Raw genomic sequence first — 26,482 nt, 5'->3', positions numbered from 1 at the left:
AATATGTTGAGTTAAATTCACTTCAAATATCAAACATTATAAAATAAATAGCTTGATTTTCTAAACTGAAAGTTTTAGTTAATTATTATTTGATTAATCAAATACTGTAAAACGAACAAAAATTTGAAAATTCCTTGTCACCACCTTGGTAATTTTTACTTCTCTCCATTGCCATGTAAGCTGTTCTCCACTCCTGAAGTTCTGGAGATGGAATGAGTCCAGCTGTGCTGTCAAAGCCTTCCTTCGTGGCTTGCCACCAGTTGTGGTCATCCTTACTAATAACTTGAAGTATGTCTCCTATTTTGAAGGTTATGCCTGCCTGGGCACAGGGTATAAGATCATCTTCTAGAGGATTGTAGTCAAACTGAGCCCGAACGTAAATCTGTGAGCCAAGGATGAGTGGTACATATTTATTGTCAACGACACAAGAACTGTGACAAGGAAAATTAAGCATAAAAAGCAAAACTATTCCCAAAATCCTGTTCCTGTTCAATAGGTAGGTAAACTTTCTTATAGCTTGGCTTTTTTTTTAAAGAAACATAAGTAATGATACTTCTTTCACTTCTGGAGACATTGATTCATAAACTCTGGAACTTTGTTCTGTGAAGCATATACTTATAACAAAGATATTATTTGATATTTTTAAACCACCTAAGTATGTTGGGCTCATACCTTGGTCAAGAGAAAGTTCAGGGACTAATAGAAATCACAAGAATGAATGACTTTGGGTAATAATTTATAAATTTTGGGACAATATGTCATACTGTATTGTACATCTGGGTACACACATTTTCTTATGACAAATTTTTAAATTTTCCTCTTATTTTTAACTGTCAAGTTATAATTTCCTTCTGAATCAATTTAGTGTTTTTTGATCATGGTAAATAAGTATATTTCTTCATGTAAGGGTAAAATATTTGTGAAAAGTTAACATAACAGCATTTATTCTTAATATTTTCAAGAACATGAGATATTCATTATGAACAAATGTTTAGATTATTTTTTTTAAACAATGAATGTCATAATCTCTTATTATTTTCCCCATTTCTTTTACTATAACATCATATCATAAAAAGTCAAATATTTTAAACAAATAAACTCACTTTAGTACAGCAATTTTTAATATGTATTTACTAATGTACTGACTAATTATTGCTTGGATCTATCTGTCATTTGTATAATTACTGTACATACAAGTAATTTATAACAAGAATACATTGAGTACTGCATTTTCTCTATGTGAAATACTTAAATATTTTTAAAACAAAGATTAATCAGAAACATGTACTTTAAAAAAAGCAAATTGCACTCAGTGTTTGAACAATGAAAAGTATCCAGACATTAATTACTCTATATTTGAAAACTACCATTCCTGAGTCTTGTAATAGCTGAATAAAAAGGATAATAAACAACAAACTTAAACACTAAGGTTTAAACAGACTGTTAAAAAATGTTAAGGAAAATATCAGATTTCATTAAAAAAAATATTGGAAGTCTCAGATCCAAATAAGTAATACTTTAATATCATAACTTTAGGAAGAATAATTACCAATAAACACATTAACAGATAATTTTCTTATCATGTATAAACCACTAATAATTGTGCAAATTGCAAAAATTCTTTGACTACAATCATCATGGCCACAATGTTTCACATACCTTCAAACTATAAAATGTATGTTGGGTTAGAAACATTAAAATGTTTTGTTTTTTTTTTAATTTCGCACAAAACTACATGAGACTAGAAGGAAGGCAGCCAGCCATCACTACCCACTGCCAACTCTCAGGCTACCAATGAATAGTAGGATTAACTGTAACATTGTAACATCCCCCATAGTTGGAAGGGCAATCATGTTTGGTGTGATGGGAATTCAAACCCTCAGTCAAACACCTTAACCACCTGTGGATTTAGATTTTAATCATTTTATTACCTTGTTTTAAAATATACAGTTAAATAAAAAAAATAGTATGTTAAAAGTTGTAGTAAGGAAATTAATTTCTTAATCAAGTGTACAGGCAAGTTTGATCAAAGCAGCCTAATAATTCAATTTTTACATTAACAAACTCATGAGGATTTTAATTTTCTTTGTTTGTGACAAAAGATGATTTATTGTGTGGAATCTACGTATGTATTTAATGTGTTGAATGAACAATGCAAGCCTTCTGTTGAATTTGCAGTTATGTTCATGAAACAAAACTTTAGCTTTGTCATTATGTTGAACTAAGAAATTTTAGTATCTAATTAATCACCTTCTTTATAAGATAAAAACTACAAAATGATTCAGAAAATTGCAAGCTATCTTTCTTTGTACCTTGTGATCATTTACTTATATATTCAACAATGATAAAACAATTTCTACATGTACATGCTGATATGGTTCTGGTGTTACTAATGATGAAAACATGTTCTGCTCTGTAATATATTTTTTAAAGACATAAAAAATATCAATTTTAAAGGTTTTATATACTAATGCACTTAAAATTCTGGTTTCACACCTGACAAAAGAATATTTCCTATTCTGTGGATATTTATTTTTACTATTCCAACAAACATCAAACAGAGTTTACATCAGTAAGTCAATACAAGCCTAATGAGTGATATGTCACTTCTCTTGAAAGGAATTCATCTTGATTTGCAGTTATTTACTTTTATTATCTTAAACCCAAAAGCATTATTCACTTTCTATACCAAGATATGATCCCAATAAGTAGCAAGTCATTTCTCATGGAGGAAAAAGTTTCCTGGTTTAGAATTATTGATTTAGATATAACAAGAAAGTTTCATGCAATTTTAAACATTCATTGATGAGTCTTTTTTCATGAAAAATATGATTTTTTGGTGATTTCAGTTAAATAAGCAATAATCATCCCTTAAAAATTAATTTAGATATTACTCCTGAAGTTTGAGATAATAAATATGAATACTCATTCCTAAGCCTAACTGATAACAGAGGATATCAATAAGACAATTTTAGGTTTGACAAATCACCACCTAGTGGTAACAGAGAAAAAATACATTCTCTTTTATTTTCAGTTCTATTGAAAGTAAATGAGTCACAGCCAATGAATAAGTTTGGAAAAAATTTATTGAAAATATTTTATATCAAAATAATTTTACATTAAATCCAGTTAAAATTTTTTCTTACATAGCTACTACATAAAGAGCTTAAAATATCAAGTACAAACTCAAAAATTTCCCAAATACACATATGAACAACCAAATAACAGCCATTTCACACTGCAAATTCCCTACATAAGGCACAAAGATTTTAGAAAATTCAATTTACCAATAACATTAAGACACTTTTCTAATAACCATATATGTACTGATGTAATAAAATAACTAGTACTGTACCTACACTGATTATGCATTGAGGTTTAACAGCAAACATACTCTTATAATAATTTAATTGTGATCCATTTCATATACTACATACTTCTCTTTCCAAATAATTAAGTATTTTTTTTACACATGAACCCAATTTTTTGCAGTATTTTAAAAAATATATGAATATTTCACTAAGTTTATTTCAAAATATTTATCATAAATTATTTTAAGGAGTAATTCCTTTAACAAATATAAGCAACTTAAGTACTTAAGAACGAGGGAAAAAATTCCCTTCTCCAACGAAAAAATAAAATTAAGCTCTAAAATGACCATTACACAAGAAACATTATGTTTCCAAACAACACAAGTTGGTATACTTAGAGACATATTTATGATTAAAGTAAATACACACACTAAAAAGAGAAAAACCAAAACCAGGTGATATTAAGCAGTACAACAGGAATCTTTTAAATTCTAAAGCAATCATACAAGTGAAGTTCATATAAAGTCAATTGCACTGTTACAACCAAAGTGAAGTGTCCAAACTACAAAATATACTTACTAGAACTGGAGGCGGATTTATCCGAAAATACTGGCAGCATTAAGAAAAGAGAAATGCAATTAATTGAGGACTGTGGACACAATGTGGTTAGGCTAAGAGTGCAACAATTAAGTTTTTGTTACTTTGCACATACAAGTATAAAATTCTCAGATTAATTACCTAAAAGCTGTCATACATTTTGTTCATATTACATATGTTTTAATGAATATTAGGAAGAGATGCAAAACAAAAGTATATATATATATAAACATGTGAAGAATAACAAATCAACTATGAATACTAAACTTGGGAAAATACAAAAGCCCAAAATATACTAGCAGGTATATGAAGTATCACTGTACCTATCTTAACAGTAAAATCACTTTAAAAAATAACCAAAATGAATTTGAAGTATTTTTTTCCACTTTGTAAAATAAGTACATACTTCACAAATATACTATTACATTTGATCTCATAATATTTTATGATCAGTAAAGTTTTTAGTTTGTTACCCTGGAAAAAGGAAAACTGTACACAATAAGAGATAACATATCTTCCACAATAACAAATTAAATATATTTGTAACAGACTGCATTACTTATTAGTTCATGTTGATCACCAGTGTTTTATAATGCACGTAATATTTCACTAACTGGTTAGATTACAAAAAAAACGTAACTGAATTTAACATACTTATTCTAAGTACATTTCTTCAATATTGTAATTATTTTATTATTAATATCCTTTTTGTCATAGACCTTAGAGATGTGCACCTCGAAAGTGAAAACACGTAAAATAAAAACAAAAAACATATTACATTGTAGCAGCAACCTTACTACTACTAAGCTAGTAAGCAGTCATTAAACTGAAGAGAGTCCTTCTTTGCAAACTTATAAATATTTATCAAAGCTGCACGTTATCAAACTTGTTCCCAAAAATTATTTAAATAACTACCTCTAAACAATTAGTTATTTAACTTACAGAAGTGGAGGGAAACAGTAAGGTGTATATTCCCTGTTATGCCTTTTACATAAAAATAACTTTAATAATTTCCAGTATGCAATTACATCATAAAATGCACACAAACTAAGATGGAAAATTACATTACAGATTTGGATATTAAGTCAAGAACATTTTAATTCATGCCTAATAACATTTAATTTGTAAAGCCTACCTACAACTAATATCAATTTAATTAATTTTTTTGTGTATGTATTATTCTTCATAGTTGGTTCATAATTGGAAATGACAAAAATACCCAACATGATCAAATATTGCACTATTCTATGAAATCTGATCCAGTTGGATATTAATTTTGAGATCAACCAGAAAATTAGATAAAATTTCCATCAATGGTTTATCTCACAATATTATGAAGGTAAATTATTTGCAAATGTAGAATACATAATAGGTATTGCATCATCAAACCTACTAATTCTTTTTAACCAGTTTCTAAACATAGTATTAAATAGTGGTAGTGGTACTCTTAACTGTTACAATACTTATGGCTTTGGGGTAATTTAAATTAGCATTATACCAACCCATTGTGTTGCCATTGCAAGCCACAGATGATTAAAGTAACTAAAAAAACAATACAAACAACAATCTCATTGTCTCACATTGCCATGTACAGTATTCTCTTAATGGGCTGGCAAAAGCTGTTTATTCACGTACAACTGCACATCCCTATTAACTTTAAAAGCAAAAATCATAAAGTTATTAGTCTAATACTATACAATAACAAGGTTGTAGCTCATGCCCATGGTACTTTTTCACTATGTACAACCACAAATCCACTATCTAATCAGAAATATCCAAATCTGATATGTTATCATGAACCAGATATTGGTAAGAGAAGAAACTACTGAAATCTTTTATATAGTAAAAATATGTTTATATATATAAATATATATGTGGTGATTTTAGTGTAATGTAGTAATGTACATATTCATATCTTGTGAAGTATAAGCATTTGGAAATCTCTTTTGTAATTTTTTTTGCCTGAACAAAAGGATAAGCTACCATTTAGAAATGTGTTTGACAATACTCACAATGAATACTAAGAGATAAGACAATCCATTAGTAACTGTTGTTACCTTTTATCATGAAATGTATATTGCATTTCTGTCTTTCCAAAAAAAAACTAAATGTTTTATCACCTACATGATTATTATATTCTAATTACCAGCAAACTGTATTCATTTTTACAAAACTGATTCATTCTGGTCTAATACGATTTTATAAAATCAAAGTAAACTGTGACATTAGAAGTCCTGCCTAAGACAGGATATGAATATCAGAATATGTTTATACATCAATTAATACAAGACTCATTAGATACACAAACAAATCAAATTTTCAAACAAGAAAATCAAAGACAAAATGTAATACAGATAAAAGACCAACAAAGAACACAAACTACAATGGGTGGAAAAGTATTTTGCAAACAAAAACATCTATCAGCTTGAGGTCCTGTTTGCCAATTTATCTTTGACTATTTTAGCCTTCACTATATAATTTCTTATAAACAGAAAATTTGTTAAAGTGTTTTGTTATATATATTTAACAAATGATATATGTCAACTTCATTTACTCTTTCATCATAACCAGCTGCTTAGGTGAAGAAATATTTGTTCTCTAGAAAAGGAACTAACACTTGTGAACATGAAATTACCATGATAGATGGTACAGCACCAGCACCATGTTTGATTTCTTTATTTTTAATTTTGACATGTTCATTTATTATTTTTAGTGAGGTAACATTTTTTGCTATGGTCCTACTAATTGATTAATGTAATTTTTGTATTGTTACAAGTCACATAAATGCATCATTTTCAACTGAATTTTTGATATGAATAATTTCCAATACTTTGAATCAATAATTGTAAACATTAAAGACAATTATGTAAAAATATTTTAGAGTATCCTTTCTTCAAGTAAAAGTTTGTTTAGTGAATACTGCGTAAAGCTACACGAGGGCTATCAACAACAGCTGTAACTAAGTTTTGAAGTGACAGAATAGAGGGAAGAAAACTAGTAAATACCACCTATCACATACAGTTGAACTACTCTTTACTAATAAAATAGTGCAACTGAGTGTCACATTATAGTGCCTTGACAGCTGAAAGGGTGAGCTTTTTTGTCAAGAGATTTCAATGTCATGAACTACAAATTGCAAGTTGAGTGCTTTAACCATTGAGTCATGCCAGGTCTTTAAAGCAAAGGAAATTCAGTAAAATTAATTAAATGTATTTTAAACACTACCATTCCTTAAGTACTTTTTGAAAATCACACAAAATATCTACCTGAAAATCATTTTAGACATGCTAGTATTCTTAAACTATGCATGTTATTTCAAAGGCACATTTGTAAAATAAACTACACCACCAAATACTTCCAACACATTATTAAGGATGTCAAATAATAGCATAAATACACGTATAATTTTCACAAATGTGAAAGCAACAAATCTTCATAACTTCTTTTCAGACATATTATGCAACTATGTTTCAAGTAACAATTACAAATACTGATGTTTTTTGGCACAAAGAAAGATCAAATTATTATTAGTTAAAGCCTACTACTTTCATTAACACAGTTACTACTGTTAGGTACGGTATCTACAGTGTTAGCTTACCATATATTTAGCTGCAACTGTTATTTGGCGAGTCCATTTCTAAAAACAAGGTCATGAAACAAAGGGTTGAAAGTAAATCATAAATGAGGGATTACTTAAACAAGTATTTAATTAAGTAGGACATGTTGTTTAGCCTGATTAGATCTGTTTCTTAATCATACAAATACTCTCTCTATCAAAATGTTTATTTCTGTTTTCCTAAGATATTTACATTTTTTTCAGTCATGATTACCATCACAGTTCCAGAAATTTTGTACATTTTACTGCAATGAGAACTAATTTAGTAAATTCCATCTTTATCTTCACTCTTTTCCAGATCTTTGAGCATTCGTAAATGATTGATAATTTTGTTTTGTGATATGAATGCTACCTGGTAACCATTTAAACAGAATTTTTTAGTGTTACCAAAGAAAATACTATTACATAATTATTTCCCTGAATTATTTTTTTTATTTCACTGAGAAAATTTTCTATTATTTCACGAAGTTATGTTCATATTCTTCCTGTTTATATTTCTGAATCCAATCTTATTTCTTACTAATTACTTCCTTTCCATATTCATACTCATTTTAATATAATTTATAAAAGAAGTTCAATAATGTTTTTTATTGATATTTCTGTTACTATGCTCTGTGTTGACCACATGTCATTAGAATCTTTGTATTATCATTTAACAATCATTTCCGAGTTGAATTCCATTGTAACACGGTATTCACTGCCCAATGGACATCTTTAGAAAAACTTTAAAAAGTGAACAAGAAAAGTCTCCATTTAGACACATCAATTGCATTCTATATTATTATTTGACCAAGTTTTCTTTCCATGTCTTTTGGAACAACACTCTTTCAAGCATTCCACAACACAAAATTCTCAACCACTGATAAGCACTTCAAACTCACCAACTCATTTGAGGTGCAGTAAAATGCAAATAGGACAAACAAGACTGAAATAGTACTCATATGATATGAAACACGACAACACTGTGTTCTCTACTATAGCCGAACATTTCTGGAACTGTGATGGTAATTATGAATGAACAATGAAAAGAACTTAAAGAAAGCAGAAATAAACATAGAAAGGAATTTCATGGAGAGTATTTGTATAATTAAAAAACAGACCCCTGTATATAAGTACAAATGATAAACATGTCCTACTGGAATACTTATATAACTTAAGCAATCCCTTATTTATGATTTACTTTCTAGCCATTGTATCTTGATTTTATCTTCAAAAATGGACTTACTCAGTAACATTTGTAGCTGAAGATATGCTAACACTGTACACACTAACCCTAATGATGGTAACTGTGATACTGAAACTAGTAGGTTCTGACTCATTATAAATATTTTGTCTTTAATTCTGCAGAAAGACACAAGTTTTTTTTTTTTTTTTTCTCTTAACAAACATTTTAAAACAAAAATATTGGAAATAAACATTGAGAATACAAAACTGTTACCTGTTCCATAAATAATTAATTCAACAAAAATTAGAGAAATAATACCACATTGTTTTCTTTTAAATTTTTCTATTATGGCCTACTTTAAAGAAATGTGCAAAATATTACATGTAAATGGCACTAACAATATATTCTTATTGTGCATAGGGCTTTAAATTAAGAAGTTCTCAACACTTTGTAGCTTGTTAGTATCTACTGTTATACAGCTAAGAATAAAATAAGATTAATGATGGGAAAAAACAAGACATCAAACACTTCTCAGAACTTTAACTTTGAGAAAATATGGTTTCTCTCTCACTGACAAATTTATATATAGAAATAAAAAAAATTAAGTGCATGGTCAAGGGCAAGCTACAGTTGTTCAAGGTCATATTTCTTTACCAAACTAACAATAATAATTCAAACCTATCAGTATTTAATAACACTAAGCATAACTAAAGTTGGCAACACAGATTTCTTTTATTCAAATGTATCACAACAAATGTTAATACATTAAGCTAACAAGGAGAGCCCTGAATACCCAAACCTAGGTACTGTTGTAAGTAGGATCTCATGTAAGGTACTTCTCTAGCATACTGGAACTTTACCTCACACGGGGGAGGAGCATTGCGATAGCTTGGAATAATCTTGAATGTCACATTCCCATGGGCTTCTTTCTGTTTCAGCATAATAACAGTAAATATCGTTAATAAATAAATTTACTAAAAAGTTAGTGTTCAACTGAGTTTTATAAGAAATAAATAAGCAGTACAAAATAATTCTCAGGTAAATAACATTGAATATTTCTGACTATACAGATACTATTATCCAAACACATTAAATTCAGTAACTTACTAGAATCACCTTTATTATCTTCTGAATATTTTGTTCTGTTCAATTTCAATTTTTTTGTATTTCAAATAAAGTAAAATATATATTTATTGATAGAAATTTTAAAATGTTCACAATAACAGAGAAACAAGTTTTTAATGATTCCACATATTAATTATTTATATTAACTACATATTCATGGTCAAATACTGAAACATATGAAAGTTTCTTATAAAGTTTAATAATTTATATTATACATTTTACCATCATAATTTGCAGTGCTTCTATAGACTGATGAGCTACAGGCACTCCATTAATTTCTTTAATTTCATCTCCCACATGAAGAGTTGCTAGATAGGGAAAATATCAAAGTCTAACCAAGCTGATATATTTTCATTAATGGTTAAAAAATGTATTTGTCAAAGTTACTTCTCATCACACATTTTCTCTGTAGAAAGTAAAAACATAAAATTATTACCAATTTTTACAATATCTGTTTCTAACTTACAATTTTATATAAATTAAAAACAATGCTCACACTACAGTTAGTTCTTTTAAATTTGGTAACTTCTAATTTGTTCTTATTCTTAATAATCCAAATATTACTAACTAATAATCCAAATATTCACTTATAAAATAATGAATTTTTTTTTGTGAACCTGACGATGACCAAAGAAGGTTGAAATGTTGTTTGCTCCTCTATATAGTGCTTTCTCTATCCATACCAGCCATTTTACATATATATTATAATAACACCTCTTTTACCTTTAAAAGTGAACTTACAGAACGTATTTTAGTAATTAAAACACAAGTTCATTAATTGTGTTATAAAACCTGGAAAATCTATTTACAATAAACTTATTGATCAAAACACAACTCCATAGTGAAAGTTTGATTTTTTACTTTCTATTTTAAAAACCTAAAAGACATGTAAAAATACAAAGTATAAAGAAACTCACTTCTCATTTAACAACAATTACAAATCAGTTTGTTTATATAGTCTTGTATGACTTAAGTGTTACAGCTTGTGTTTCCAAAAACTGAATTACACATTGTGTTGAAAACAAGCTGCCACAGTAGAAGCAGCAAATGATCAAATTCTGTTTTCTTATTTGTTTTATTGTAAATGAAAAAAATCATTTTCTTGCATTTTCAAAAGTATAATGCAAAAAGAGTAATTAATTTGTACATGATTTATCATTACAAGTGCGAGTTGGAAAGATTTATAGAAAATTACTAGAAGTTATTTTTCAAAAATATTCCAATTTTCTTCATGCAATTTTTAATAAATGCTTTATGTTTTGTTTCAATTGCTTAATTTTAATTTGTAAGTTACTATGGTTAAAATACAATAAGTTGTTAATTTACAGACTAAAGAAAATAATCTCTCAAGATTTTTCACAGTACAAAATAATTTATTGAGGGATGTTCAAGCAAGTTACCTTAAGTATTTTTTATTGAAGTTTCATATGTATATATCAAGCAATTTCCTTTTTTTGTTTGTTATTAGCCAACTGAATAAAAAGAGTTATGTTTGTAGCCACTCTATAGGCTATTGAAATCCACAGGCAGGTGGGCTGCAACATTTCATGAAAAGTATACCATTATAGGTCACATGATAAATTACAACATAGTTGGTGTCAGAAATGGACACGTTAATAAACATGTAAACTAATTTTTTTAGCAACATTTTTTTTACAGTTTATCAACTTTCCAGTAAACCTTTTTTGAAGGTTTGTCTTTTTAAATAGAATGAAGTTACCTGTCAATTAACATGATGGAGTTAATTACAAATATGTTCTGCCACAGATGAATGAGAAGTATGACTTAACCTTAATGCTCTTTTATGTTCAGTTTTTTTTTTTTTTTATCAAACTTTGTAGATTTTTTTAAATATACATATTTTAAAAATTAATATAAGAAGCACAATAAATTACATTCTTCAAGATTTTTATCTCCAAGATGACATAAAATATACTTTGAGTCTTAATCAGTTGATGGGGCTACTTGGAAACTAGTTTTTAAAGAAAATAGGACTAAGAGGTTCTAAAATGTCTTTCACAAAATTTAAAACAAATTTAAGGCCATTTAAATTTTAGCAACTAAAACAAGAATCACATTAATTTTTTCTAAACAATTTTGTTACTTAAATTTATTTATAACTAACAGAGTATATTTATATTCATCCCCCAAATGGTATGTTTTTAAGTTGCTACTAATTCTTGTTCTGTTGCTTCTACTGAAGAACATGGTATGAAAGTTCTATTATTCATCAGTTTTTACAACAGAAGCCTAAGAGTTTGATGACATGATTGAAAATATAAATATGCTTGTGTCTTTCCAGAAAACACAAACAAACAATATCTGTTTCAAAATGATCAATTTTAATATAATAATATCAAGAAAAAATAAACTGTTTAAATAAAGTTGACTTCTCCATTGAAAACTGAATATGCAGGTAAAAGCTATTAAAGCAAGAATGTAAATCTGCAGTATGTGATTTTGAAAACATGAGTTAATATTCAAATTAATACCTTGAACAGTGACAAAAGGGTCAAATTAACACCTTTGTCATTTTGTGGGAATCACTCTTTCACACCTAGAGGGGTGCACAGTCTGCCTCATGGATACCATTGCACCAATGAATTAAAGTAATTACATAAAATAAGTTCAGTCATTTTTAAATTCATTATAACCTTTCAGAAGTTATTACTTTTCTGTTGATAGTCACCTCTACTCACAAGTTATGTCTTCAGTGCTGCCCTCTATATGTAAAAATGTTTTCACTTGTTACAAACCTTGAAGTCCCACTTACCCCATGATTAATGTGGTTTACTGTATATTGCCTGTAACTCCCTCTATTTAATTCTACCAAACTACTACAACATCAACCTCAAGGAACCACCACACAGAGGTGTATAATATGAGGAATACTATGAAATGGAAAATAGGATGAGAAATCATGTTGATTGGTTCAGTTCCAATCCAAAACCACTCACTGGGAACCAATATACAGGTGATGGTAGGATGAAGTATCCCAATCGGAGGGAGGAACTGCAATGTGATGGATCTAATCCACAGCAACATCATCCTTTAAATAGGACTTCACAAAAGCTGCAATACATCGTCAACCTCTGGGTCCCATTACACAAAAGTGGTTGCCTCTAGAAAAAAAAATATGTAACCTCAACCTCTGGAGAAAACCCCACAAAAGTTGGGTGCAAAATCAACTGCCAGAGCCCAACACATCAAGGTGGAGTGCATGAGTGGAGGATTGAATGCCATTTACTCCAACAAAACACCACTACCCTACTCTCTACCAAATGGAAGTGATCACATTCAGGAGGATTCCTCTGTGTTTCACCACCTTAATGGTTAACTGGAAATGACAAGATCTTCCATATTCCACTAAAAGAATAAGAAGGTACAAAATGCAGTGGAGAGTCCATAAAATTGTCAACAGTGCAATGAGTAACCATAAAAATCAGATTTTGAAAAGTAAACTGCCTCTCATTTATTCAATCAAGTGGATGGCAGAGATGGGAAGCCCAAGGGTTAGTACAGACTGAAACAGGCACATACATGCAGCAAATATATTGGTAGAGAACTCACTGGTGATCTTGTGGAACACTCCATCTCAGCAATACTTGTTATTGGCCATAGGTATACATCTTAATTGTGAGGTGTGGAATTGATAACTAAGTAACATATTTGGACAAACAACACTCTTCTCTAAGTGGGATCATAAACTAAAGAGAACATGCCACTGAAAGGAAAAAGTATATATAGAAAAGATAACTTACCCAGTCACAGCCTCAGAGGGGCTGTGGCCTGAGAAGGGAAAACTCTGACTCAAAAAGAAAAACCCAGAAACCTTCTATTTCACTGATAAACCTACCTCAAGAGAGGAAGGGCAAGTGGCTTGTGTTAAATAGGAAATGACATGCCTAAACACTCCAGTTTTCCTTGACAAGGAGTGTATGATGGGTAGGATAAAGGACCAATGACTGAGACTGATGGAGTAGGAATGCAGTGAGAGGAAGAGACAATGGAGGGGTAGTTTTCAGCTGAATGAGATGAGGAACCAAGGTTGTGCTGGTCAGTAAGGAGAAATCAGAGGAACCTGACATAGAATGGCATAGATGACAGAAGTTACCTTGGAAAAATGTTGAATGGAATATTGAGCATAAAGGTACTGAATGATCCAGTCTTGGATGAGACCAGTCACAGACAGGGCCTGAGGACAAGGAACTGGAAACCAAAAAAAAGTGATAACCTGTCTTCGAGGAACGTGGCAAATAAATCTGAATGAGAAGTATCCTAGCACCTGGAAGTATGCAAGCACCTGGAACACGACAAACAAGGAGATATATCCAGTGTTTGTGGAACCAATAAAGAAGTCCTAATGTTTTACCACACAGAGAATGGGTGCCCTGTGGATGACTGATATAAATTACCACTGTAGAATTCTCCAAATAGATCATGATGAATCAGATGCATATAATATGAATAAAATGATCCAAAATGCATCCTAGCACTAGAAGCTCCATGATGTTGATACTGGAAGACCTCTCAGATGGAGAGCTATTGTTTGGAAGCCTCATGCTTATTGATCTACAATCTCCAACCATGGAGAATCATCTGTGAACAGATGAAATCAAAATGAGAGGGAGGAAGTTGTATAATCATCATTGTGTTGTCATTGTTCAACCACCAATACAAATGGTAGGAAGATGGGCAATTAAAGAGTCCAAAGAATCCCAAACAAGATTCCACTGGTCATGTAGAGAATGTATATATGTCTGACCCAAGAGGATAAATACATCCATAGATCTCACATCCCCAAAATCTATAGAACCTCCCAAGCATAGAGAGGGAGCAGGAAGAGAGTGGATAACTGAAAGGTCCATTGAATGAACACAAAGTGGAAAAGACTAGGTCCAAATGAGGTAGGTTTTGAAATATTCACCCAAGTGGGTAAGATACTGGATGAGTAAATGGAAAGACTTCTCCAACTTGAGAATCCAACCCACACAAGCTTCTTCTGTCTGTAACAGATACATATCTTGTGAAGACTCCAGTTTGAAAGGAGCTAACAGGAACCACTTGCCCATGTAGTGACAAACACTACCCATGAGCATACAGAAATCTGATAAAGACTTTAACCATATCACAAAATATATATGGAGCTGAAGCAAGCCCAAGAGTCAAGGTGCAAAACTGATACACATCCCCATGATGTACAAACTGTAGATAGTATTTGGACTGATGAGAAACATGAACATATAGCAAAAGCTTACTGCAGTGTAAGAAAGGACTCCATGGTAAAGTGAAGAAGATTCAAAAAGTGGTTGAGGCAGATCAGATTGATCAAAGGACATTTATCCCTGGTTTTATCAGGGACTACAGAAATCCTAGAATAAAATTCTCAACAGCTCTCTGTAATAGAATAGTCAGCACAACTTCAGATAGATGCTGACTGGTAGCAGGATCCCAAGGTCATGAGAAAGATATCAGTATAGGCAAGGAAATGAAACAGATGAAAAAAAATCCATCCGACATAATTTGGATCAGCCAAGGATTGGAAGTGATATCCATCATAACAAAACAAAGTCGGCTAAACATGTCCCCATTTGATCACAACTCACAAGAACTTTGGTGAGAAGGAATTGGGAGTATAAAAACATGATAGGATTTTCAAGGTATGCTCCCCCACACAAGTAGAATTGATTCCAACTGCTCTAAGTCAAGAAAGAATTGATAAGCCTGAAGATAAAGTACAATGATCAGCAGTCCATGGAGGGCAAAGCATACTAGCATCCACACTCAACTGAATAACAAAATTCTAAGCATGAGCCCTCATATCAAGAGGAGGAGAAAAAACAAGAAACTCTAGAAAAGAGGTGTCATGTAATAAAGAAGAAACAGTATAATACAAAATCCTAAAAATAAATAAAATGGAATCTACCTGAGAAATCATATCTAAAATGGCTGAGTTAGGTATAGTAGTTACCACAGGAGAGGCTTGGGAATGCATGAAGAAAAAAAGTTTTTGAAATCCTTTTTGTCATGAACAAGTCTGGAAGAATCAGGAGGAAATTGAAGATTACTGGTATAGAAGGCCAGATCATATAACAATCAATCTTCTGACGTATGATAGCCAAAAAATCCTCAGTTATGACCCCTGATCTGTAGCCTATGAAAGGGTACTGGAAATATCAGGTCATCCCATTAGTAATGTCTGAAAATTTAATACAGAAAGTGCATCATCATTTCTGTCTTTGTAGAAGGATTTAATAACTAAAATATTTAGTACAACGTATATAAAAAACATTCGGAAAAAATAATTGATTGATTGATTGATTTAGTGTTTTATGGCACAAAGCAGTGAGGCTATCTGCGCCAGACATTCGGTAAAAATGTAAAAAAAATAAAATAAAAATAAATAAATAAATGTAGTAATAGACATAAATGGAAATGAAGGTAAAACAAAAAAGTATAAAACCAATGTTGACACCTAGTCTACAATGTTAAGATAGAAGGCAGAGTATAAGAAGTTGTAAGGTATTTACTCTAGCAAAAAAGGTAATGATCATAACCCACCAGGAAGACTAACAGGTAAGTTCAAGAACCACCGTCAATCACCTGAAGTTGGCCTTTCCAGTCCTGGTTCCGGGTTATGTGTCATAGCAGCAATTATCAAAATGTAAAAGAATAAAAGTTTTAAAAGACACTCCGCAAAATCGTAATAATGAGTAGCCAAATGTCCAGTAAAAAGATAAAAGTCAAGTAAATGGAGCAAAATTTGTAAAAGTAATTGAAGATAAAAGCAAAACGGCAATTAAAACAGAAAATGGCGTAAAAACCAATGTTGACATCCAGTCAACAAAGTTGTAAAGAACTACCTGTAGCAGAATGGTAATGATCGTAACCTGCCAGGAAGACTAACAGGTAAGTATAAAAACCACCGACAGTCACCTGAAGTTGGTCTTTCCAGTCCTGGTTCTGGGTTATGAGTCAATATGGCCAGTACTAAAAAGTTAAGTAGTAAAAGTGTGAAATGATATGCAGCAAAAGTATAATAACAACTCGCCAGGATGCCTAACGAGTAGTTCAAACGGATAGTTCAAACAGGAGCGTTAGTCACCTGAAGTTGGCCTTTCCAGTCCTGGTGTCGAGTTATTTAATGTTCTGGCCATTGTCCAATGTCAAATGGAAGGAGAGAGATTAAAACTGTAAAAAAGGAACCACAATTAAAAAGGTGTAATGAATAAATATGCAACACTTAAATGAGATTAAAAAAGGTTAATGGCCATTAAAAAATTAAAAACATTATCAAGGTGGACAGAGTCACCATCACCAATAACTCTGTCCAATGTTACAGACTGACCCTGGGAAAAAATATGTTTAAAATATTGCCGTCGTTGAGAATTGTAACGATGGCAAGAAAGTAAAACGTGGCTGATAGTGATTTGAGTGTTACACAAACTACACATTGGTGCATCAGTTCCAGATAAAAGAAAATGATGAGTTAAAAAACTGTGACCAATGCGTAGCCTAGTGAGAACAACTTCCTCCTTCCGAACTTTACGGAAGCTGGATGGCCAAAGTCCAATTTTGGGTTTGATTTGAAAAAGTTTGTTGTCACGTTGCTCATTCCAAGTGGACTGCCAGCTGGCACGGAGCCGAGCCTTGAAGACAACACCATAGTCCATGCACGGAATAGGCATAGGAGTGATGGTGCTGAAGCAGACATATTTAGCTGCCATGTCTGCAAGCTCGTTCCCGCGAATACCAACATGGCCTGGTATCCAGAAAAACTGGATTGAAATAGCTGCTAATGAGAAATGGGCCAGTCAGTTTCGAATATCAGCGAGAATAGGATGTGAGCTAATGTGTAGCGATTCCAAGGCAAGTATAGAACTAAGCGAATCAGTATAAATAGTGCAGTTGGAGTACTGCTCAGCTGCAATATGATCCAGGGCAAGAGATATGGCATACAGTTCAGCAGTGAACACAGAAGCTGTAGAAGGGATTCTGCGTGCAACTACTGACCCATAGCAAACCATAGCAGAGCCCACTGAATTACCTGATTTGGAACCATCTGTATAAATGGGAACTGAATGATTGTTTGAAAGATATTCATTGAATAAAAGACGGTACTTCCAATCTGGAGTATCTGCCTTTTTTAGGTGACTGAAAGAAAGGTCACATTTGGGGGCTGTAATAAGCCATGGTGGGATGGGCCGACCTGTGGAATCTGCAATGTTATCCAAGGACAGACCCAATTCATGCAATTGCTCCCGGATGCAAAGGCCAAACGGAGCAATGACAGATCGTCTGTTCTGAAAACGTACTGCCCACTGAGGAAGGAAAACACATTTCCAGGTGGGATGCTTTGGTAAGGAATGAAGTTTCGAAGTATATTGTAAAGATACTTGCAAACGGCGAAGGTGTAGAGAAGGTTCATGAGATTCAATGTATATACTTTGAACTGGAGAGGTATGGAAAGCCCCAGTGCAGAGTCAAAGTCCTTGGTGATGAACGGGTCCAGCATCTTTAAGGCGAGGTCTGGCAGAGCCATAGACCATTGATCCATAATCGAGTTTCGATCTAACAAGAGCACGATATACCTTTAACATTGAACAGCGATCTGCCCCCCAACTGGTAGAAGAGAGAACACAGAGGATGTTCAGTGCTCTTGTGCATTTGACCCAAAGCTGCTTTAAGTGTGGTATAAAGGTCAGTTTACGATCAAAGATAAGCCCCAAGAACTTGGTCTCCGGGACCACTGGCAGCAAAACTTCACCGATATGAAGTTCAGGATCAGGGTGAATACCCCGTCGACGGCAAAAGTGCAGGCATACAGTTTTGGAGAGAGAGAAATTAAAGCCGTTCGCCAGAGTCCACTTCCTTACACAATTGAGGGCGGTTTGTAGTTGCCGCTCAATATATCTCATGTTTGATGACTGACATGAGATGTGAAAGTCGTCGACATACAGCCCATTCGCAACAGTGAGAGGGAGTTGTTCAGTGATGGCATTTATCTTTATACTGAAAAGTGTGACACTCAATACACAGCCTTGAGGGACTCCAAGTTCCCGTACAAAAGAACGGGGAAAGTGTCGAACCCACACGAACTTGGAATCTCCTGTCCATTAAAAATTTTTTAATAAACATGGGTAGATGGCCACGTAACCCATATGTATGGAGGTCTCGCAAAACGCCATACCTCCATGTTGTGTCGTAAGCCTTCTCTATGTCAAAAAATATTGATACAAGATGTTGGCAGCTGAGAAAGGCTTCTCTGATAGATGTTTCAAGACGAATTAGGTGGTCTGTGGTGGAGTGCTGTCGACGGAACCCACACTGGGTGGGCGAGAGGAGGTTGTTTGATTCAAGGAACCAAACAAGACGAGCATTAACCATCCTTTCTAATGTCTTACAGAGACAGCTCGTCAAAGCAATTGGACGGTAGTTTGAAGGAATCTTGGGATCTTTCCCTGGCTTAGAGAAAGGTAAAATAATAGCCTGGCGCCAGGCATCAGGAAAAACATTCTCCTGCCAGATCCGGTTGAAAACAATCAGAAGGACATCAAGAGAAGCAGGAGATAGATGGTGCAGTATGTCATAATGAATATCATCAGGTCCAACAGACGTACTGGCAGACCGATGAAGGGCCATTTTTAGTTCCACCAGGGTAAAGGGACGATTATAGTCAAAGAAACAGTCAGTTCGAAAGGAAAGAGGTGATCGCTCTGCCCGAGTCTTGATGGCCAGGAAGGTGGAGGAACAAGCAGAAGTGCTAGATACCCAGCAAAAGCTTTCACCTAGAGTGTTAGCGATGTTCCGAACATCAGTCACCTCCTGACCATCAGAGAGTAAGATCGAGAGGGGGATATAATTGTAGTGCCCATTAACCATTCGAATCCTGTCTCATATGATCTTGGAACTGGTGGTAGAATATATACTGGTTGTGAACTTAATCCAAGATTCCTTCTGGCTGTGATGTCTTACCCACCTAGCATGTGCACGGGCCCGTTGGAAAGCAACCCAGTTTGAAAGTGTGGGATATCTACGAAAAGTATCCCAGGCCCGCTTTTGAGCCTTCTGTGCTAAGTGGCAAGCAGGATTCCACCACGGACGAGGATATCGTGGAAAACGTGTCGAGGTTTTAGGAATACACTGAGCAGCTGCATGTGTAATACAGTCAGTTACCGCTGCTACACAGTCGTCTATTGATGGCTGATTTACGATGGCAGGATCAAGTTCTGTGAGAGCAGTGAAAGTGGACCAGTCTGCCTGATCCAGCTTCCACCGGGCACGCTGGTAGGGTGGCATCGACCACGGCCAGTCTCTCTCAAAAGAATCGGAAAATGATCACTGCCTAGTGGATTACTGTCAGCCCTCCATGAAAAATGGGAGAATAATGAAGGGGAGCAAACTGAGAGATCAATAGTGGTAAAGGACTGACTAGGTGCATGAAAGTAAGTGGAAGAACCAGTAATGAAAAGAGAAAAATTGTGATCAGAGAGCATCCGCTCTACAGATCGGCCCCTCCCATCAATAATAGCACTTCCCCAGAGGGGATGATGTCCATTAAAATCCCCTAGGATTAAAAATGGAGATGGCAATTGTTCAACGAGAGCATCAAGATCTGATTGATCATATGTCTTTCCAGGGGACAGGTACAGAGAACAAACAGTGATGGTATGACCCAAGGAAACACGGATGGCTACAGCCTCCAAGGGTGTGTCGAGTGGCAAAGCAGGGTGGGCACGTGTTGATCAACCAACAGTGCCACCCCTCCATGTACTCGACCATCACACAACCTGTCATTTCTGTACAGAGAAAACTGCCGAATGGAGACAGTATCAGCAGTTTTGAGAAATGTTTCTTGTAAAGAAAGACAAACAGGATGGTAGGAAGCAATCAGCGTTTTGATATCATCCAGATTAGAACGCAAACCTCGACAGTTCCATTGTATCAAGGTGGCCATTTTTAAGAACGGGTAGGTGAAGTGGCTGGAGAACCCTTCGGTTTACGACCACGTCTTTTTTCTTTACTGTCTTTAGTCGGAGGAGGACTATCAACCTCCATGGATCCTGCTCTGTGTCGGGTGGGCAGGTTTTTGTTAGTGGAAGGGGTATCCAGTGACTGAGGATGCGAACGAATAATTGGTTTGTCTCTTGTGGTGGGAGAAAAAGATGTATCAGAAGAAATGCCTGTATTTGAAACTGAAGGACGTGGTTCTTGAGGTTTGTTGGAAGGTATGGGAGGAACAGAGATAGGTGTGAAAGTCGATTCATCAACCTTTTTAACCACGGAGGTCAAAAGGCTTTTCATTTGTTTTGAAAACGATTCTCTTGGAGGCACAGAGAGATCTGTTTGCACTCCCACTGTAGTTATGGAATGAAGTGCAGCATCATATGTCTGAGATGGAGTTGTGGACAGCAATTTCCGAGCCTCAGGATAACTAATGTTATGTGTTGTTTTCAAACGCTGCACCTCTTTTTCCTCCAACCATTTTGGGCAAGAATGAAAGTAAGAGGGGTGAGAACCATTGCAGTTTACACAATGTGGGTTCATGTCACAGTCATAGGCATCGTGGTCCTTGCCTCCACAATGAACACATGTCAGGGAACCATGACAGGATGTCTTTGAGTGGCCGAATCTCTGACATTGGAAACATCGAAGAGGGTTTGGTATGTATGGCCGAACCCTGCAAATGAGATAACCTGCCTTGATGGTGGCAGGTGCACGTGGTGAAGTAAATGTTAAAACGAGGGTATTTGTTGGCAGTGTAATTCCATCTTTGCGAGTGGAGATGCGCCTCACTGCAGAAACTCCTTGAGTGGAGAGACCAGCGAGAATCTCTGACTCGGGAACGTTCTTCAAATTCCTTTCAACAATAACTCCTCGTGAAGAATTCAAGGTAGCATGGGGTGCAACCTCAATAGGTATATCCCCAATTGCCTTTGAATTCAAGAGGAGTTCACTGTGTTGGGATGTGGATGTTTCAACCAATATGTCACCAGATCGAAGTTTATTTACTGATTTTGGAGAGCCAGTAAGTCCCTCTAGTTCCTTTTGAATAAAAAAAGGGGACATTTGCCCTAAAGGTTTTTCCAAAAGAGAATGTAATATAAGAAAATGAGGTACGTGTGTTACTGATGTTGAAGATTGCTGTTCTGAGTATTCAAGACGTGGTCGCTTACCCATTGACTGTTTTTTACAATTTTATTTAAATTTTTTAGAGGATCCATAGGAAAAAGAAAAAATTTCGGTACCCACTGACCCCACCCACCATGGAGCTCTACAAGGGGACGCACTACAAAGTCACGCCAGGGTTTCGTGAGCACTATACCCAAACACCAGCATCAGGCACAATGTCCACAACACCCGTTGAGAACTTCAATCACTGGTACTTGGTTGACTCCAGCCCAAGTGGACCAGCCGATTGACCCAAGGGGGGCCACCCAAAGGCCGCCCGTCTACAGGAATTCAAGGCCAAAGTGGTGTGTTAGGGTTGGACCCCTCAACCACCAGGATCCTCTCCCCCCCCTTCACGGGTCGCCACGCACGGCAAACACGTGGGTGGATGTTTAGGTCCCAGAGAAGGTAACCAGATAGAACAGAACCTTCCCTGGGAGGTCCCCTCACCACGTACAGGAATCCACACTGAGGGGCAGAAAAAATTAAAAAACTAACCCAACTCCACTTTTTCAGATCATTAATCAAATAAACCATTATGAAGATGGATGTGTATGAGGAGCACAGTAGGCATATAATGCTTTATGAGCTTAAAAAAAGGCAATAGTGCAGCAGAAACTATACAAAACATTCAAGGTGTTTATGGTACGGAGTCTCTCAATGAAAGAAAATGTTGAAGGTGGTTTCAGAAGTTCAGATCAGGTGACTACAGCTTAAGTGATGTGCACGTTCAGGTCATCCTATTGAGTTTAATGATGACATGCTGCTGGCTGCACTTCATGAAGATTGTGCTGTAACAGTTGAAAAACCAGCACAGAAGCTTAATTCAACCCATATCAAAAATCCACCATCATCTGCAACAGCTTAGAAAGATGTCAAAACTTGGAAAATGGGTCCCCCATGATTTGACAAAAGCCAACCTTTGAGCAAGATTGGACACTTGCACTTCTCTGCACTCTTGTGAATATAACTCACTTTTTTTGGGCAGGTTAGTGACTCAAGATGAAAAATGGATATTTTATAAAAAATGTTAAGTGCTGCAGACAATGGCTCAGTGCAGGTAAACTGGCTAAAGCACAGCCAAAAATTGACCTCCATCCTAGGAAAGTCTTGTTAAGTGTTTGGTGGGATATTGTTGGTGTGATCTTCTTTAAGTTGCTGTCACTCAATGCAATGATTACATCAAACTTATGTTGTCAACAGTTAGACTTCTTGAATATTGCACTGAAAGAAAAGAGGCCTGCTTTGATCAGTTGCAAAGGTGTTGTGTTACACCAGGATAATGCACAAGCCCATACAGCAAGGATCACATCTGCAAAGATTGAAGAGTTAGACTGGGAAAATTTTCACATCCTCATTCTCCAGACCTTGCTTCATCTGATTATCATCTATTCTGAAGTTTGCATACCTACCTTGATGGAAAAGAGCTTAGAACACATTAAGATGTCAAAAACTACCCTCTCTACATTCTTTTCCTCCAAACACCAAGAATTTTATAGGAGTGGCATTCAGAAGCTTGTAAATCATTGGCAGGAAGTAATTAATAATAATGTAATACACATTATTGATTAAATAACATTAAAAACATTTAAAATCCTTTCTCTTTTTCTGAAGCTAAAATTGGATATTAATTAAGGGATGACCTGATAGTTGGAAGAATATCAGAGGTTGTGACACAAACTACAGAATTCTTCTTAAACAGTGAGGACTTCAAAAAAGAAAGAAAAAATTATAAAGAAAGGTAAGCTATTGTGGTAAAAAACTACAGAAAACAAACTGTAGCAAAAGAAAAGTTAAATTAAATCACTACATCACAAAAAAAAAGCGTGAAAAGAGCACAATTGAAAAACGTCCACACTACATCACTGCCTAATGAGAAGCAACAGTGTGGTAAAATCAAATAGAGGGAGTTACATGAGTCAAGAGAGTGTGTTGCATTCCTACTGGTGGAAAGTTGTCACATGATGGTTTATATCGAAGACACAGAAAACCACACTGATCATGGTAGTTCAAGACTTGTGGCATGCAGAAACCTTTTGTATACCGAGGGCAGTATTGAATGAGAATAGCTATACCTATGAGTATGCATGATACTAATATTGAAATTAACTGAATAGAAAAAGTTTTTTTATACAATTTTACACAAAAAAAAAAAAATTCTGGTTTTGCTTTCATCTCAACAATCTCAAAATTAAAGTCAGTAGTGCTTATGTAGATCCTGAATTTTATTGAAGTATAATATGAAATTCATATCCTTCTTCTTGGAAAATAACAATTATTCAATACAATAGTACTAACTGATCCTTTCAATCTGAATACAAGTGTAAGGTTATCAATTTTCAATTTATCACTGTTACTCAACCTTAGTTATCATGGTGTAATGAAACTGCTTATATTTCAGTGCCTATATTGAAGTGTAAAAGTCAAAAAGGCTTTTACAGTGCAGTTGAAATTTGCTTGACAAATGAAAATTAATTTTCCAGAATAACAACAATTAACTGAAATGGGTTTTTAACAGCCAAACCTTTTTTTATCACTTATAAAAAGAAATGGGGGTGTTTGACATTGGTAATATTTTGCTTTCTTATGATAATTAATATATATTCAAATATAAATAATTTGAAAGATAGAAAGAACATTAAATATAAACTGTTTCAGGGTATCTGGTGATCTAAAAACAAATAAATTAAGTGTATGACTTTTTTTGCAGTTTTCTTTCAAAAGTATTGGTATTATAATTAGCTGCACTTTCAAGACTCATCTAATAGACTTATGGATTGCTTAAGTCTACAGACAATACCTTGTTTGTGAATCATCCCTCCATGCATAATTCGTGCCACAATACACTTTCCTCTCTCATCAAGTTTTAATGTGATTCCCTGTAACAAAAAGCACTTTACACTAATCTCGTTGAACCTTAAATATCAATAAAAACATCTGAAATACATGAGCATGGATGAAAAACAAAGAAAGATACTTAAAAACAGCATGTTTAAAACCAACCAATTTACTCTAAGAAAATTTATTTTTTGACTATACTCATGTGAAACTTCACAACACATGTATGTAAAGAAGTTTACTAAACAATGTTAAGAAAGAAAATTACTTGCATTCATTACACTATGAAGTACACCAATAAATGCAAAGGGAGTAAGCAAAGTTTTATTGTAAGCATTAGTCATGTATGAAACTCATCAATGAATGTAGGCAGTACACACAGTAGACTCAACAACAACACTTTACAAAACAAGTGGAATTATTGGCAGGAACCACTTGTATTTCAAACCTACTGAAGGAAGAAAGAAAGCATACTTACTTGCAAGCAATATTTGTGCAAAACCCATCATGGGTAAATAAAAAATTTGTCATTTTGTACTACAGATGTGAAATGGACCAAAGCATTTTAAGATAAAAAAAGAGACTATATTTTCAGAGACATATGTGATACTCATAAATGAATGATAACAGAGAAAGTATTACTTGTTGGCATGCCTGAAACCCAATAGGGGAATTATTTTTCTAAAACCCTTTCATTATGCTGATATATGGCACAACAAAAGAAGTAAAGTCTAGTATTTCTTACCATGGGCTCATCTGTGTTTTTCTGGAACTGCACGAGCCTGACTCGTGTAACATTTTCAACTGGTGGCTCTCCTTGAGGTTCCATTTCTTGATTTCCATTTAGAAAAGGCATGATGGGAGGTGGTGTTACTCGAATAGCTTCTTCACCATATACCTCATGGGCAACAACATCGTGTGCTTGTAGTAGTGCCTGAAATAAAATTCTATGTATGAAATCTGAATGTAATAAATACTTTACAAACACTTGAATACTAACTCTTGTATTTGCTTTTTATTTTCTTTATTAACTTAGAGGAATACAAGTTCCTGAATTTGGTAAAAAAAAATCAAAGTACTTTCAAACAGTTGACTATTCTTCAAGATTAAATTGATTATGTCAAATTAAGAAAATAACAATCTGATCATCAGATTAACACTATCAAAGTGAAGGAAAAAGGAAAGTTATTAATAAAGTTTAATGTAAGCACTATTCCTGTGTGAAACTCATTAATTAGTATAGAAAATACACACATTAAATTCAACAAATCTTTATAAAACAAGTGGTATTACCTGCAGGAACTATTTGTATTAAAAACCTACTGAAGGAAGAAAGTATACTCATCTGAAAGCAATATTCATACAAAACCCATCAAAGAAAGACAGAGGGTTTGCTATTTGGTATTAAGAATGTGAAACATACCAATGAATGTTAAAATAAAAAAAGAAATACATCATCAAGGATACACTCAGAAACCCACAAATGAATGACAAAAAAAGAAAGTATAGAGTTAATTGTACTTGTTAGCTTGCCTGAAACTCACTAACAGAATTACTTTTCTAAAAAAATGTACACACACTGAAATGACACTAGAAAGAAATAGAGCATAGTATCTCTTACAATGGAAGTTTAAAAGGAATAGATTATATCAGAATAAA

General features: G+C 33.9%; 1 protein-coding gene across 3 annotated transcripts in view; it reads right to left on the bottom strand.

Moving 5' to 3' along the window:
* Window positions 1–26,482, bottom strand: part of LOC143245133 (peripheral plasma membrane protein CASK-like) — a 184,682-nt gene that overhangs the window by 19,178 nt on the left and 139,022 nt on the right. For all 3 annotated transcript variants that reach the window (XM_076491078.1, XM_076491071.1, XM_076491088.1), the window contains 5 exons: window positions 25,569–25,757; window positions 24,786–24,864; window positions 10,037–10,122; window positions 9,550–9,618; window positions 145–382 (listed from right to left, as the gene is read on the bottom strand). In XM_076491078.1, the coding sequence (XP_076347193.1) occupies window positions 145–382; window positions 9,550–9,618; window positions 10,037–10,122; window positions 24,786–24,864; window positions 25,569–25,757 (661 nt within the window). The remainder of the gene's footprint in view (window positions 1–144; window positions 383–9,549; window positions 9,619–10,036; window positions 10,123–24,785; window positions 24,865–25,568; window positions 25,758–26,482) is intronic.

This window comes from Tachypleus tridentatus, chromosome 1 (genome assembly GCF_004210375.1).
Source record: "Tachypleus tridentatus isolate NWPU-2018 chromosome 1, ASM421037v1, whole genome shotgun sequence".
Classification (NCBI taxonomy): domain Eukaryota; kingdom Metazoa; phylum Arthropoda; class Merostomata; order Xiphosura; family Limulidae; genus Tachypleus; species Tachypleus tridentatus.
This window is presented reverse-complemented; position numbering and strand designations above follow the sequence as displayed.